Source organism: Asterias rubens, chromosome 14 (genome assembly GCF_902459465.1).
Source record: "Asterias rubens chromosome 14, eAstRub1.3, whole genome shotgun sequence".
Classification (NCBI taxonomy): domain Eukaryota; kingdom Metazoa; phylum Echinodermata; class Asteroidea; order Forcipulatida; family Asteriidae; genus Asterias; species Asterias rubens.
In genome coordinates this window covers 4,838,609-4,854,933 of record NC_047075.1, presented here as the reverse complement: position 1 = coordinate 4,854,933, position 16,325 = coordinate 4,838,609, and the positions used below count along the sequence as shown (strand labels likewise).

General features: G+C 39.6%; 2 protein-coding genes across 2 annotated transcripts; one reads left to right on the top strand and one right to left on the bottom strand.

The window, feature by feature from the left end:
- Positions 1 to 3,977: 3,977 nt before the first annotated feature.
- On the bottom strand, positions 3,978 to 9,846 carry LOC117299584. The gene is made up of 2 exons (XM_033783134.1): positions 9,403 to 9,846; positions 3,978 to 4,058 (listed from the first exon to the last, which is right to left on the bottom strand). Exons 1-2 carry the CDS (start codon positions 9,844 to 9,846, stop codon positions 3,978 to 3,980), a joined length of 525 nt encoding a protein of 174 aa, XP_033639025.1.
- A 3,094-nt stretch (positions 9,847 to 12,940) lies between these two features.
- LOC117299583 (MAPK-interacting and spindle-stabilizing protein-like) lies at positions 12,941 to 15,882 on the top strand. The gene is given in 5 exon segments (XM_033783133.1): positions 12,941 to 12,959; positions 13,791 to 13,961; positions 15,231 to 15,271; positions 15,273 to 15,339; positions 15,467 to 15,882. Coding segments are annotated over 5 exon segments (504 nt in total). The 3' UTR covers positions 15,673 to 15,882.
- Positions 15,883 to 16,325: the final 443 nt, after the last annotated feature.

Genomic DNA, 16,325 nt, shown 5'->3' with positions numbered 1-16,325 from the left:
ACCAAAAGACGTGTAGATTTCCTAAGGGTTTTTGACAAGATTGGGGGAAGAGAGGTAGTTGAGCACCTTGCCGACAGCAATAGCCGCTCATACTCCATTGGAACAGCTAATACAAACGACAGCAATAGCTGTACTGGCCACTTTGTCGGACAGCTGATGATTAGACGTATAAGTGAACAATGTTCGGATTCGTTTTGGAGCCTTACCTCTGACATGAATACCAGTTTACCTTTGACAAACCCTTTAACTTTATCAAACGACTTTGTCAAATTGTGCCCAACACAACCAAACATAACCGTTGTTTTGACACTGACTCAAAGTAAGGTAAACCTAAGCATAAGGCTGACCCTAACTTTGGGTCAGGTTGACACTTGTTTTTATACTAAAAAGTAAATGTGTCAATGTGTTTTTAGGTGATAGCATCCAAGATGAGTAAACAAAATATGATTTGTCAAAGGAAACACTAAGTAGTCTCGTGCTGTGTGTTGCATGCAGCTCCGGTACCGCGACGTACCACCGTGTGCTGCAGCTCTGGTACCGAATGCCGTGTGTTGCAGCTCTGGTACCGCCTGCCGTGTGCTGTAGCTCTGGTACCGCCTGCTGTGTGCTGTAGCTCTGGTACCGCATGCCGTGTGCTGTAGCTCTGGTACCGCCTGCCGTGTGCTGTAGCTCTGGTACCGCCTGCCGTGTGCTGTAGCTCTGGTACCGCATGCCGTGTGCTGTAGCTCTGGTACCGCATGCCGTGTGCTGCAGCTCTGGTACCGCGTGCCGTGTGCCGCTGCGGCAGCTCTGGTAGCGGCAGCTCTGGTACCGCATGCCGTGTGCTGTAGCTCTGGTACCGCGTACCGTGTGCCGCAGCTCTGGTACCGCATGTCGTGTGCTGCAGGTCTGGTACCGCATGCCGTGTGCTGCAGCTCTGATACGGCCTGTTGTTTGCTGTAGCTCTGGTACCGCATGCCGTGTGATATGTAGCTCTGGTACCGCATGCCGTGTGATATGTAGCTCTGGTACCGAATGCCGTGTGCTGCAGCTTTGGTACTGAATGCCGTGTGCTGCAGCTCTGGTACCGAATGCCGTGTACTGTAGTTTTGACTGCCTTGTAGCGAGCTGCAAGCTTTGACACCAGCCGATTTCACAAAGCAATCAAATCCATCGTAAGACAAATTGTCAGTATCACCACAGTAATTTGCATTGTGACAAAACACTTTACTAAGCAACTACGATTGATTTGTGAAATCGGCCCCTGCTCTGGTACGGCGAGAAATTCAAACCAAGATAAGCAAAAAACATTTTATGTGATTGAACAACAACCCAATGTTATTTAATTTTTAATTTGTTTCTGTATTTGTTTTTAAATAACAACTGAAATTACACGGGATTTAAAGAGTTTGTTAAACATAACTAGATTTAGGAGTCTGTTCTTCAAACTGTTCCTCTATCTCTATTGTTATTGTTAATTGAAATTGAAAAATATGCTATTTTTTCAAACCCGATCTTTAGTCTGAACTGAACTTTACCCCAACTTTTACCTTCGATGTCACTGAATGTTGTGTTATGGGGAACTTATTTGTATATTTTCACAGAAATTGGAAAGTACTTAAAATACAGTGCTAGCACACATCGGTGTCTGTTTGTACAACCAAAATTAACATACTTTTTTCCTATCTTCACCCAAACTACCGCAAAACTTGTTAATGTAAAATTGGATCGCAATGTTTGAACCGGAAGAGAAATAAAATTGCGATCGCATTGTTGTAGTATTACTTGCTAACATAAATATGTCATAAGATATAGTGAGCAACAGCCTTTTTGGCTTTTTGATGGTTCAGAAAATAATGTTTCACTACATCTGAACCTCAAAAATTAAAATAAAACAAACTATTGACGACAACAATGTCGGAACAGCTAACAATAACATTTGCATGACATACTCAAGAGGGCGACAAACAGATGCGTATCCCGATACATGCTATTCAAATAATGCTTCATGAAACTGTTAGTGTAAATGATTCAGAAACAAGGCAGTGGACACTATTGGTAGTTACTCAAAATAATTTACTGCATAAAACCTTACTTAGTAACGAGCAAAGGGGAGAGGTTGATGGTACAAAACATTGTGAGAAACGGCTCCCTCTGAAGTGACGTAGTTTTCGAGAAAGAAGTAATTTTCCACGAATTTGATTTTTCAGGCCTCAAGTTTAGAATTTGAGGTCTCAAAATCAACCATCTAAACGCACACAACTTCGTGTGACAGGGGTGTTTTTTTCTTTCATAGTTTACCTCGCAACTCCGACCACCAATCGAGCTCAAATTTTTACAGGTTTGTTATTTTTCCATATGTTGAGATACACCAAGTGAGAAAACTCGTCTTTGACAATTACCAATAGTGTCAATTGTCTTTAAAGGAACGTTACAGATTGGTAAGAAATAAAAATCGAAAAGATCACAGATTAACATAAAACTTACAGGGTCATATGATGGCAGTAGAAAACTACCCATAATAGTATTGTCTGAAATGTCGTATTTGTTGAGAAACAAATAATCTTATTTCGTGTTTGTAGTTTATCGCTCAGTGAGCGTTTTTCATTTCCTTCTTGTTCCGATTGACCTCAAACTTCTACAGGTTTATCAGTTCATGTATATGGTGGATTACATAAAGTACTTACACTAACAGCAACTGTTTGGTTAGCAAAAACCAAGTTCCTTTAATTGTATGATGAAAATTGTTTGATAAATCTGTTACTGTTGTCAACTTTTGTCGGTGCCACCATTGACCCTGTTATACATTTTGTGACAGATTGGACCAACACAATATCTATTGCCATAATGTAGCATTCTATAACGTGCTTGAAATTGAAACAACAATACTCTCAATGCTTATGAGGGTTTGGGTCACATGATCAGAAAACGGGATCCAATTTGCTTACTTTTAACATAATATTGCAGTAGAAACTTTAGTAAGGCAGAACAGTATAAACATTAACTATACGTTAATCATTACTAAAACCTAGATGATTTATAACAAAAAATGTTTTAGTCAGCATATTATTTTGAACAAAACAAATATATTTCATTTGTCTGTGTTTTCTATACTTGATACATCAACATCCGAAAACAAAACTATATTCCAGAAAATAAATGACACACAGTCTGTCTATTATGTAGGTAAATTGTCTTATTCGGATAATTTGGACGACAAACAACTATAAAATGGCATAGGAATACCGAGTATTACATTAGTAATGATTTAACAACTACTACACATCTCGTCTAAACAAAACATGTGTTTCTAATAAGTAGGATCACCTAACTAGGGTTGTGCACGCTCCCTATGTTGTCCACAAAAAGGCAGTCTGCTACGCCATCATGCACTCGAAAAACAAGGAGTCACCACCGTTTGTTGTTTACAATGAATATCAATACTGAAACAACTTTGAAACTGAATATTTAACCTTGTTTTTCGTATTTTAATACTTAAAAGTCTGATTAATCGACGTTCAGGGTTCGGGTCGTTGATCTTGTAAGTGTGTGTAGTGCAGTCTTGAGTCCCTGTTGCCAGTTAGAACTTGATGCAAATTTCACGATGAAATTATGAATATGAGATGAGATTTGTGGCTTTGGGAAGTTGACAGGAGATGGCTGGAAGTTAAGCAGTTTGGGTTAATTTTAAGAAGCGACATGTGTCTTGCAAGAGCTCTGCAGTCTACAACCTAAATAACTTTGTCAATTTTTCAGGCATGGAATTTCATCAATGAGAGGGCAAGACTGTTTTCAATGTTGCAAAGGGCTCTTCCATTGAATAATCTTGAAATCTATGGGAATCCTGTACAGTGCACCAAGGCCATAACCAGGGCAACAATAAGATGGCGTAAGAAGACTCTTATGTTTTCTATTTCCAACATTTTTCTCACAGGGTTCATGTTTACCATGATGAATTCCACAACATCCACATCGAGCGTTATTGCAGGAGTCGTGTTTTATGTTACACTACGGACATTGACGAAGACGCTATCACTGAGGGCGCCCTTCAACGTTGCGTCCACATACACCAAATCAACCTAGAGCAAGGAAAGAAAGTCAAGGTCTTTGACAACAATGTTTATATGCAAAAGGTAAAGGGGAGGATGCTTTATCAAATCCCATGTAAGTCTCCCCCACCTTTCATTATCCTGAGTTTTGGTCAGCTGTGGCAGGAAGGGTTCCCGTTGAGTAATAATCTAGTCTATGTGAAGATCACTCCAATGCGCCCAAGAAAGCAATACTCTGTCGAAGAAACGCCATCTATGGATTGTGAGAAAACCTGCATACTGGAATCTTGTTCTAGTCTGAGTTTGAATCACACTGAAGACAAGTGAAATTCACCTCAAACGTTTTAGAGTTGAATTTCAACCATGGTAAATTAAAAAAATTACATGGCAGCCAAAAGCTGAAGATTGTACAATTTGAAAAATTAAATCAGCAGCTTATGTTTGAGAGCACCCTCACGCAGTCCAAAATACTGCGCATTTAAAGACACTGGACACTATTGGTAAACACTCAAAATAAATATTAGCATACAACCTCACTATGTAACGAGTAATGGGCACATGTTGATAGTATTAAACATTGTGAGAAACAGCTCCCTCTGAAGTGAAGTAGTTTTCAAGAAAGAAGTCTCTTTCCACGTATTTGATTTTGAGACCTCAGAATTAGATTTTGAGGTCTTGAAATCAAGCATCTGAAAGCACACAACTTCATGTGACAAGGGTGTTATCGCAACTCTCAAATTTTCACAGACTTGTTATTTTATGCATATGTTGAGGTACACTGAGTGAGAAGACTGGTCTTTGACAATACCAATAGTGTCCATTGTCTTCAGCTAACCGTCACCAACCGTTGACAGTTGCTTGTCTTCAGTATCTCAAATTTCCTGGGAAATAGTTATTCAATAAATGACTTTGTACCGTAAATTTTGCACCAAATAATAGCGGAGCATTTTAGTTGTACATAATACGATTTCAGTTTTATTTTTCAAAGCCTTGCTTTAAGAACTACCAATTATCCAGTAATGTATTTGATAAGAGTAATTATAATTATAAATATGATTAGTAAACTTACTCATTGGTTGTACCTGCAAGTTTACTATTCATATTTATATGTATAGGTACTCTTATTCTCCACACCATGCAAAGCTTCAAACACCATTTAATATCTTTGATCATTTGATGTAAATATGTAGATAAGTAGGTAACAGTTTAAAAGGGAATGTATACGTTTGGTAATCACTTTTAAAACTATTGCCAATCAAAACTTGCTTGGTTAGAAGTATAACAGCTTTTGATATTACAAAGCATGTTGAGAATCTTTTCAGAAAAGTGGTTATGAAAAAGGATATCGGCTTTTATCCCCCAAATTTGAACCTCAAAAAGGTTACTGTCAGAAACAATTCTCAGATTATGTATTCCAATTCTGGAAAATTCTTCTCGCGTGGACATAACTGCTCTAGATTTCCACTGATATTTCAAAAACGCTACAACCTTTTGGAACGAAATTTTCACAGGTTAGTTTGATTGTATATATTTATACATTACTATAGGATTAAAATGGTTCCATAAACCAATTTTCAACATGGGAGAGTATTTGAATCTTAACAGGGTTAACGTATAAAGTTATTTGCCTGGTATAAATTATTTGTCTTTCTAGAAGTATACAAATAAAATAAAGATATTTCTAGTTAATTTGATGCTTATGAATGATGTCAGCTAAGAAACATGTTTAAAAGGGCCTAAACATTATGAAATAAAAGGATTACCCTGAGAGAGAAATTGGTAATTTGGTTGTTTTATTTCGAAAATTAATGTGGTTCTTGTGGGTCAGAATGTATTGAAATATCGTTCTTACGACCCGTTTACATTTGAGCGTCTATGACTGCCCAGAAAAACCAAGAGCAAATGATCACAATTCGAAGCTGTCAGACAGACTTTGCTTCATTAAAACTCACCTTCTCAAACGATTGTTGGCCGACCATCGCTTCAAATTGATAGAATAAAAAAAATACATTGGTATCTCAAATGAAATAACACACGGCAAAACGATTTCACTGAATACGGTGGAATAGAGTACTTTCAGTCAAGTAGGTTATGGTGAGTAACTTGGAAGTCAATGTTCTTCTTTTTCACAACAATGTTGTTTAGTTTTAAGATTACTTGTTTTGAGATCAAATATTTTTGAATCTGTTTTGAATGCAATAACTCCGTGACATAGGCTTATGTAGACCCCTTCCTACTTAGGGTAAGGGTTAGGGTTTGGGTTGGGAGGATTTGGGTTAGGGTAAGGGTCGGATTAGGCTTAGGGTTAGAGTTAGGCTTAATATTTTGGGTTGGGGTTAGGGTTGGGACTGGGGTTGATTAGAGTTTGGGTTAGGATTAGAATGATGGTTATGGTTAGGGTTTGGTGCGGGTTAGGGTTAGGGTTTAGGTAGGGTTAGGGTATATGGTTGTTTAGCGAGGGCTTGGGCGAGAGTTAGTGTTAGGGTTAGACGAAATGGGTGATTTTGCTGGGGGTGAAATCACACACTGTAATATAGAAGCTTGTTCATATTCAGTGTTTACAATGGACACGTGGGCGTGTGATGCTCTATGGATGTACTGACTTTACATATATTGGAAAGACAATCTTTTAATAGCTCCGACGTAATTGGTTAATTAGTTGTCGGCCTACCTGGAACAAACCGCTGTAGCAAATCAAAGCTGTCAAAATCAAAACATAAACACTTTGTGATATTGGTAATAATGCCTCAAACAAATCCCACTCAAGTGTAGTACGCGCGGAAATTATGAAATTCAACGACCCTCCCTTTTTTAATAGTAATTTGTCGGAGACAAACACCTGTCTTAAGTTTCCTACTCTTGATTGCTTGGTTGATTTATCACACATTAATTGACAACCAGTACCGTTTATTGAAATTTGTTATTGGAAAGTTAATTGGCATCGAGGATAAAGAATACAATTTATTTGGTTTTACTCTAACTGGTTGTGTATTAAGCACTCAATACTCAGTAAAAAAAAATGTAGCTGGGACAGACTCAACTGTAGCCGGGACAGGCCCGACTATAGATGGGACAGCCCAACTGTCTTAGCTTGGACAAGCCCAACTGTAGCTGGGACATGCCCGACTGTACTTGTGACAGGCCGAACTGTAGCTGGGACAGACCCAACTGATAGCTGTGACAGGCCCAACTGTGACAGGCCCAACTGTAGCTGTGACAGGTCCAACTGATAGCTGTGACAGGCCCAACTGATAGCTGTGACAGGCCCAACTGTGACAGGCCCAACTGTAGCCGTGACAGGCCCGCAGTAGCTGTGACAGGCCCAACTGATAGCTGGGACAGGTCCAATTGTAACTTGGACAGGCCCAACTGTAGCTGTGACAGACCCAACTGTAGCTGGAACAGGTCCAATTGTAACTTGGACAGGCCCAACTGTAGCTGGGACAGGCCCAACTGATAGCTGGGACAGACCCAACTGTGACAGGCCCAACTGTAGCTGTGACAGGCCCAACTGTAGCTGTGACAGGCTCAACTGATAGCTGTGACAGGCCCACTAACTGTGACAGGCCCGACTGTAGCTGTGACAGGTCCACATGGAGCTGTGACAGGCCAAACTGTAGCTGGGACAGGCCCAACTGTAGCTGTGACAGGCCCAACTGTAGCTGGGACAGGCCAGATATGTAGCTGACTACATGCCTGACTAGTAGGCATTACAAATTGTCAAATGGATTCTTGATTTGAATTAAATTGAATCTTAAAAAAAAAAAACATTTTCAAGCAACTAGTATTAAATTATATTTAATGAAATGTCAACTAGTGGGATTAAAGTTTACAAAATAAATCAATCAAGAGCGGTCAAGCGGTAAAAAGTTATAAAACCCTTCCCCGAAAGAAAACTTTCAAAGTACAAAGGAGATCATTGGGTTTCATTGAGTTACTCTAAATGCAGCTTTGATAATTGATGAAATGTAATTCATATCGCGTGACTTTGTTTCAGGTTTATGACAGTTTTTGATTTATACTCGAAAAAAAAAAAAAAAAAAACAATCAAAAACATGACTTTTATAAGTCACTTTTCGCAAGTCATCCATGCCTTGATACTTGACTTTGCGTTTGACAAAGATCACAATGGTGTCTACGGCATGACTTGTGTGTGTCCGTTTGGTAAATTTTGTAATTTGTTGGCCATTTGTTCTTTGATTAATATTATTTTTCTGCATATCCGTTAATAACTCTCGTTAAGAAAGCATCACTGCGCCTCTAACTACGAACTAACATTTTGTCTGCAAAACTACTCTCTTTTTTTTGACAATTTGACATTGTTCGGTTCAAAAAGGAGTGCGGAGTACAGCCGAACCCGGTATTTTTACAACTACTTCCTAACATACATAAAAAAACATACGGGGGTTTGAGGGAAGGAACTGGTTTGACCACCAAGGACACTTGTAGCACGACTTAGGGGAAAGGTTATTAATATTAGTGAATGAAGCGCAGGCTAAAGACGGGGATATCTGTGAGGTAAAAGGAGACGTCAAAACAAAAGGTTTATCGGTAATTTCCTTCTAGGATGTTCAGACTATATGGGGTTTTATCATTTTGTGTAATCGCTGTGATATAGTGTACTGTGGGGAGCATACTTAATACCAGTAATTGTTATAACTATTATTGTGTCTTGTGTATTGGATGATTAAATTAGAACATGATAATAAAGTGTAGTTTTGACGTCAGTTATTGTCTTTTCTGTGTTGGTTCTGGTTTACTGCTCGTCCTTTTAAACGAGAGCACCGGCCTCCTTCTCGTGTCTGTAATGTAGGTAGGATCTGACTATTTCGTAGAAAGCCAAGTATGTTTAAGATGAACCAAAAGACGTGTAGATTTCCTAAGGGTTTTTGACAAGATTGGGGGAAGAGAGGTAGTTGAGCACCTTGCCGACAGCAATAGCCGCTCATACTCCATTGGAACAGCTAATACAAACGACAGCAATAGCTGTACTGGCCACTTTGTCGGACAGCTGATGATTAGACGTATAAGTGAACAATGTTCGGATTCGTTTTGGAGCCTTACCTCTGACATGAATACCAGTTTACCTTTGACAAACCCTTTAACTTTATCAAACGACTTTGTCAAATTGTGCCCAACACAACCAAACATAACCGTTGTTTTGACACTGACTCAAAATAAGGTAAACCTAAGCATAAGGCTGACCCTAACTTTGGGTCAGGTTGACACTTGTTTTTATACTAAAAAGTATATGTGTCAATGTGTTTTTAGGTGATAGCATCCAAGATGAGTAAACAAAATATGATTTGTCAAAGGAAACACTAAGTAGTCTCGTGCTGTGTGTGTTGCATGCAGCTCCGGTACCGCGACGTACCACCGTGTGCTGCAGCTCTGGTACCGAATGCCGTGTGTTGCAGCTCTGGTACCGCCTGCCGTGTGCTGTAGCTCTGGTACCGCCTGCTGTGTGCTGTAGCTCCGGTACCGCATGCCGTGTGCTGTAGCTCTGGTACCGCCTGCCGTGTGCTGTAGCTCTGGTACCGCATGCCGTGTGCTGTAGCTCTGGTACCGCATGCCGTGTGCTGCAGCTCTGGTACCGCGTGCCGTGTGCCGCTGCGGCAGCTCTGGTAGCGGCAGCTCTGGTACCGCATGCCGTGTGCTGTAGCTCTGGTACCGCGTACCGTGTGCCGCAGCTCTGGTACCGCATGTCGTGTGCTGCAGGTCTGGTACCGCATGCCGTGTGCTGCAGCTCTGATACGGCCTGTTGTTTGCTGTAGCTCTGGTACCGCATGCCGTGTGATATGTAGCTCTGGTACCGCATGCCGTGTGATATGTAGCTCTGGTACCGAATGCCGTGTGCTGCAGCTTTGGTACCGAATGCCGTGTGCTGCAGCTCTGGTACCGAATGCCGTGTACTGCAGTTTTGACTGCCTTGTAGCGAGCTGCAAGCTTTGACAACAGCCGATTTCACAAAGCAATCAAATCCATCGTAAGACAAATTGTCAGTATCACCACAGTAATTTGCATTGTGACAAAACACTTTACTAAGCAACTACGATTGATTTGTGAAATCGGCCCCTGCTCTGGTACGGCGAGAAATTCAAACCAAGATAAGCAAAAAACATTTTATGTGATTGAACAACAACCCAATGTTATTTAATTTTTAATTGGTTTCTGTATTTGTTTTTAAATAACAACTGAAATTACACGGGATTTAAAGAGTTTGTTAAACATAACTAGATTTAGGATATATCTCGTTGGGCCCCCCTCCCCCCTTTCAATGTTGGTTCCATTTGCCGACTGTGTTCCGAATTACAATCAACATTGAGCGGGGGCGGGGGGGGGTGCAAATGTCTTGAATGTGAATGTGAATGGGAAGTGCACAGGGAACTGTTGTATCAGGAAAGGGTGGCCCAAGCATTTTGGCCGGGATTGTAGTCTATGTGAACATCACTCCAATGCGCCCAAGAAAGCAATACTCTGTCGAAGAAACGCCATCTATGGATACATGGCAGCCAAAAGCTGAAGATTGTACAATTTGAAAAAATAAATCAGCGGCTTATATTAGAGAGCACCCTCACGCAGTCAAAAATACTGCGCATTTAAAGACACTGGACACTATTGGTAAATACTCAAAATAAATATTAGCATACAACCTCACTTTGTAACGAGTAATGGGCACATGTTGATAGTATTAAACATTGTGAGAAACAGCTCCCTCTGAAGTGAAGTAGTTTTCAAGAAAGAAGTCTCTTTCCACGTATTTGATTTTGAGACCTCAGAATTCGATTTTGAGGTCTTGAAATCAAGCATCTGAAAGCACACAACTTCATGTGACAAGGGTGTTATCGCAACTCTCAAATTTTCACAGACTTGTTATTTTATGCACATGTTGAGGTACACTGAGTGAGAAGACTGGTCTTTGACAATTACCAATAGTGTCCATTGTCTTAAGCTAACCGTCACCAACCGTTGACAGTTGCTTGTCTTCAGTATCTCAAATTTCCTGGGAAATAGTTATTCAATAAATGACTTTGTACCGTAAATTTTGCACCAAATAATAGCGGAGCATTTTAGTTGTACATAATACGATTTCAGTTTTATTTTTCAAAGCCTTGCTTTAAGAACTACCAATTATCCAGTAATGTATTTGATACGAGTAACTATAATTATAAATATGATTAGTAAACTTACTCATTGGTTGTACCCGCAAGTTTGCTATTCATATTGGTATTTATAGTTACTCTTATTCTCCACACCATGCAAAGCTTCAAACACCATTTAATATCTTTGATCAATTTGATGTAAATATGTAGATAAGTAGGTAACAGTTTAAAAGGGAATGTATACGTTTGGTAATCACTTTTAAAACTATTGCCAATCAAAACTTGCTTGGTTAGAAGTATAACAGCTTTTGATATTACAAAGCATGTTGAGAATCTTTTCAGAAAAGTGGTTATGAAAAAGGATATCGGCTTTTATCCCCCAAAATTTGAACCTTAAAAAGGTTACTGTCAGATACAATTCTCAGATTATGTATTCCAATTCTGGAAAATTCTTCTCGCGTGGACATAACTGCTCTAGATTTCCACTGATATTTCAAAAACGCTACAACCTTTTGGAACGAAATTTTCACAGGTTAGTTTGATTGTATATATTTATACATTACTATAGGATTAAAATGGTTCCATAAACCAAATGTATACGTTTCCTTTAAGCCATGCTTAATCAAGATATAATTATGTGTCAACTTTGAAAGTAATAAAACACAAGGGAATTTTACCAGCTGCATCCATGGAAAGGGGGTTTCATAAAAATATAAAAACAAATCTAGGGAAGATATACGACAATAGTTTGCAGTTCCTTTTTATAATTATAATTTGAAATTCTTTTGTTTGAAAGTATTATTATTATACTTTCAAACATTTTTATGTGGATATCTACGATATGATTTAAAGAGGGTTTGGCAATATTTGTTTATAGTTAAATGTTTACAAACACTATTTGATTTTCTGTTTTTTCCTTATAAGTTTGGTAATATCATTAAAGTAGATTGAATTTTCAACATGGGAGAGTATAAAAATAAAATAAAGATATTTATAGTTAATTTGATGCTTATGAATGGTGTCAGCTAAGAAACATGTTTAAAAGGGCATAAACATTATGAAATAAAAGGATTACCCTGAGAGAGAAATTGGTAATTTGGTTGTTTTATTTCGAAAATTAATGTGGTTCTTGTGGGTCAGAATGTATTGAAATATCGTTGTTACGACCCGTTTACATTTGAGCGTCTATGACTGCCCAGAAAAACCAAGAGCAAATGATCACAATTCGAAGCTGTCAGACAGACTTTGCTTCATTAAAACTCACCTTCTCAAATGATTGTTGGCCGACCATCGCTTCAAATTGATATAATAAAAAAAAAATACATTTTTCTCTTAAAATGAAATAACACACGGCAAAACGATTTCACTGAATACGGTGGAATAGAGTACTTTCAGTCAAGTAGGTTATGGTGAGTAACTTGGAAGTCAATGTTCTTCTTGTTCAAAACAATGTTGTTTAGTTTTAAGATTACTTGTTTTGAGATCAAATATTTTTGAATCTGTTTTGAATGCAATAACTCCGTGACATAGGCTTATGTAGACCCCGTCCTACTTAGGGTAAGGGTTAGGGTTTTGGTTGGGAGGATTTGGGTTAGGGTAAGGGTCGGGTTGGGCTTAGGGTTAGAGTTAGGCTTAATATTTTGGGTTGGGGTTAGGGTTGGGATTGGGGTTGGTTAGAGTTTGGGTTAGGGTTAGAATGATGGTTATGGTTAGGGTTTGGTGCGGGTTAGGGTTAGGGTTTAGGTAGGGTTAGGGTATATGGTTGTTTAGCGAGGGCTTGGGCGAGAGTTGGTGTTAGGGTTAGACGAAATGGGTGATTTTGCTGGGGGTGAAATCTATCACAAAATTTCTGACTTTTTTTTGTATATATTTGTATATAGCAATGTACCTTTAAGTTCAGGCTATTGTTAAAAGTTCCTGTGAGGTTGTCATTGATTAGGTTCACTGGAGTGTAGAGGTTTAAACATTCCCTTGTTCTTTTAGCATGGGGTTTCAGGTATAGAGGTTTCAGGTTATGTAACTCTGGGTCAGTGAAGTATATAATTTATTCAAGGTGATTAGGCCAAGTAGTTTTAGTCAGGGGGACATTCCAAGTTTAGGGTGTTGGCCAGAGAGTTCCAGTAAGAGCAGTAAGAAGGAAACACTGCACAGCCACTCTGCTCTATCACCTGACATTGTGATGAGCCAGCAACATCGTGGATAGAGTGCGTCGGCACTCTATACTTGGCTCAAACCGTGAGCTTCAAAAGTAAACCAGAGCAGGGTGAAATTTATCACCATAGTTAACACTGAATCCAGATATTTGGCAGGCGGAAACACCCAGGATTGACTGTAAGTTAAACCAACTATTTATTTGTTGTTTATAACTGCTATATTTTCAGGGCATTTTGTTTGAAGAAGTTCAACCAAAACGAAGTCTATATTTTCAGTGCATTTTGTGTGAAGAAAAAACTGTGTTGATAAATCAATATTAATTTAGAATTGAGTAATCTGGCTTTAGTTACAAGAAATAGTATTGTAGTTGCTTGAGACATTTGAGAAAGTTGTGACAGAAAAGTGCTGTTATCCAAAATGTTTTTTTAGTTCAAAGTTTGTTCAGAAGGGCCATAGTCAATCACATTATTATGTGTTATTTGTTATTACAAACTCTAATGTTTAGATGGCCAAGAGCATGTGCCAAGAGTATGTGCCGAGAGTATGCGCCAAGATGGCCAGGGAATGGGCGAGGTTGCCCCAGTTAACGTGCTTTCATCAGTAGACGAAACGTCGAGCCGGACAGGGAAGTCGCGGCGGGGCTGGACTGATGTATCAGGGAGGTTGCATCGAGGAGGTATTTGTTGGAGAAAGGAAAGACTGGCTTTTATGCCTAGAGAACATTATTTGGAGATGCATATTATTGCTAAGTAGAAGTTGAGATTGCATATTGATGCTAAGTGAATTTAAGTGGATTTGGAGTTGCATATTATTGCTAAGTAGAAGTTGAGATTGCATATTGATGCTAAGTAAATTTAAGTGGAATTGGAGTTGCATTTTATTGCTAAGTAGAAGTTGAGGTTGCATATTGATGCTAAGTGAATTTAAGTGGAATTTGGAGACGCATATTATTGCTAAGTAGAAGTTGAGATTGCATATTGATGCTAAGTGAATTTAAATGGAATTGGAGTTGTATTTCTTGCTAAGAAGAAGTTGGAGTTGCATATTGATGCTAAGTGAATTTAAGTGGAATTGGAGTTGCACATTATTGCTAAGTAGAAGTTGGGATTGCATATTGATGCTAAGTGTATTTAAGTGGAAGTGGAGTTGTATTTCTTGCTAAGAAGAAGTTGGAGTTGCATTTTGATGCTAAGAAAAGTTTGAGTAGAGTTCGAAGTTGCATGTTATTTCTATATGAAGTTGATGCTTGATTGTAAATATAATGTAAATAATCATAACTAAAGAAGGAGTCGAAAGTGTTTGATTTCGGTGTCGTGATTTTAGGGTTCCTTGGTGAATTCAGCGGGTGCTGACAAAATCACACACTGTAATATAGAAGCTTGTTCATATTCAGTGTGTACAATGGACACGTGGGCGTGTGATGCTCCATGGATGTACCGACTGTACAGATATTGGAAAGACAATCTTTTAATAGCTCCGAGTAATTTGTTAATTAGTTGTAGGCCTACCTGGAACAAACCGCTGTAGCAAATCAAAGCTGACAAAATCAAAACATAAACATTTTATGATGTTGGTAATAATGCCTCAAACAAATCCCACTCAAGTGTAGTACGCGCGGAAATTATGAAATTCAACGACCCTCCCTTTTTTAATAGTAATTTGTCGGAGACAAACACCTGTCTTAAGTTTCCTACTCTTGATTGCTTGGTTGATTTATCACACATTAATTGACAACCAGTACCGTTTAATGAAATTTGTTATTGGAAAATTAATTTGCATCGAGGATAAAGAATACAATTTATTTGGTTTTACTCTAACTGGTTGTGTAAAGCACTCAATACTCAGTAATAAAAATGTAGCTGGGACAGACTCAACTGTAGCCGGGACAGGCCCGACTATAGATGGGACAGCCCAACTGTCTTAGCTTGGACAAGCCCAACTGTAGCTGGGACATGCCCGACTGTACTTGTGACAGGCCCAACTGATAGCTGTGACAGGCCCAACTGTGACAGGCCCAACTGTAGCCGTGACAGGCCCAACTGTAGCCGTGACAGGCCCGCAGTAGCTGTGACAGGCCCAACTGATAGCTGGGACAGGTCCAATTGTAACTTGGACAGGCCCAACTGTAGCTGTGACAGGCCCAACTGTAGCTGGGACAGGCCCAACTGATAGCTGTGACAGGCCCAACTGTAGCTGTGACAGACCCAACTGTAGCTGGAACAGGCCCAACTGTAGCTGTGACAGACCCAACTGTAGCTGGAACAGGTCCAATTGTAACTTGGACAGGCCCAACTGTAGCTGTGACAGACCCAACTGTAGCTGGAACAGGTCCAATTGTAACTTGGACAGGCCCAACTGTAGCTGGGACAGGCCCAACTGATAGCTGAACCCTTACAAAATTTTCCCATGGTGTTTTCCCATGGGAAACCCATGATGATTTCCCATGGGCGATTCCCCATGGGAAACCCAAGGAGAAATTGGACCCCATGTATACATGAGATAACTTCCCATGGGATATTTCCCATGGATTCACATGGGGTTTTACCCATGCACCCCATGGTGTTTTCTACCCTATACCCATGGGTTTTTACCCATGCACCCCATGGTGTTTTTCCCCTTTACCCATGGGTTTTTACCCATGCACCCCATGGGGTTTTCCCCTATACCCATGGGGTTTTACCCATGCACCCCATGGTGTTTTCCCCCTATACCCATGGGGTTTTACCCATGCACCCCATGGGTTTTCTACCTTATACCAGGGCTTTTACACATGCTCCCCATGGTGTTTTCTCCCATAACCCAATGGGGTTTTACCATGCTCCCCATGGGGTTTTTCTACCCTATACCCATTGGGTTTTACCCATGCACCCCATGTTTTTTTTCTATCCTATACCCATGGGGTTTTACCCATGGTGTTTTCTACCCTATACCCATGGGGTTTTACCCATGCACCCTATTTTTTTATTTTGTTTACCCTATACCCATGGAGTTTTACCCATGCTCCCCAGGCACCATGGTGTTTTTTAACCAATACAGCTCA

Excerpts from the sequence above, each read along its gene's own strand:
- LOC117299584 (XM_033783134.1), bottom strand. The coding sequence starts at position 9,846 with ATGCGGTACCAGAGCTACATATCACACGGCATGCGGTACCAGAGCTAC. Across the intron at positions 4,059-9,402 it reads CAGAGCTGCAGCACACGGTG|GTTGATTTGGTGTATGTGGA; the intron begins GTACGTCGCGGT and ends TCCTTGCTCTAG.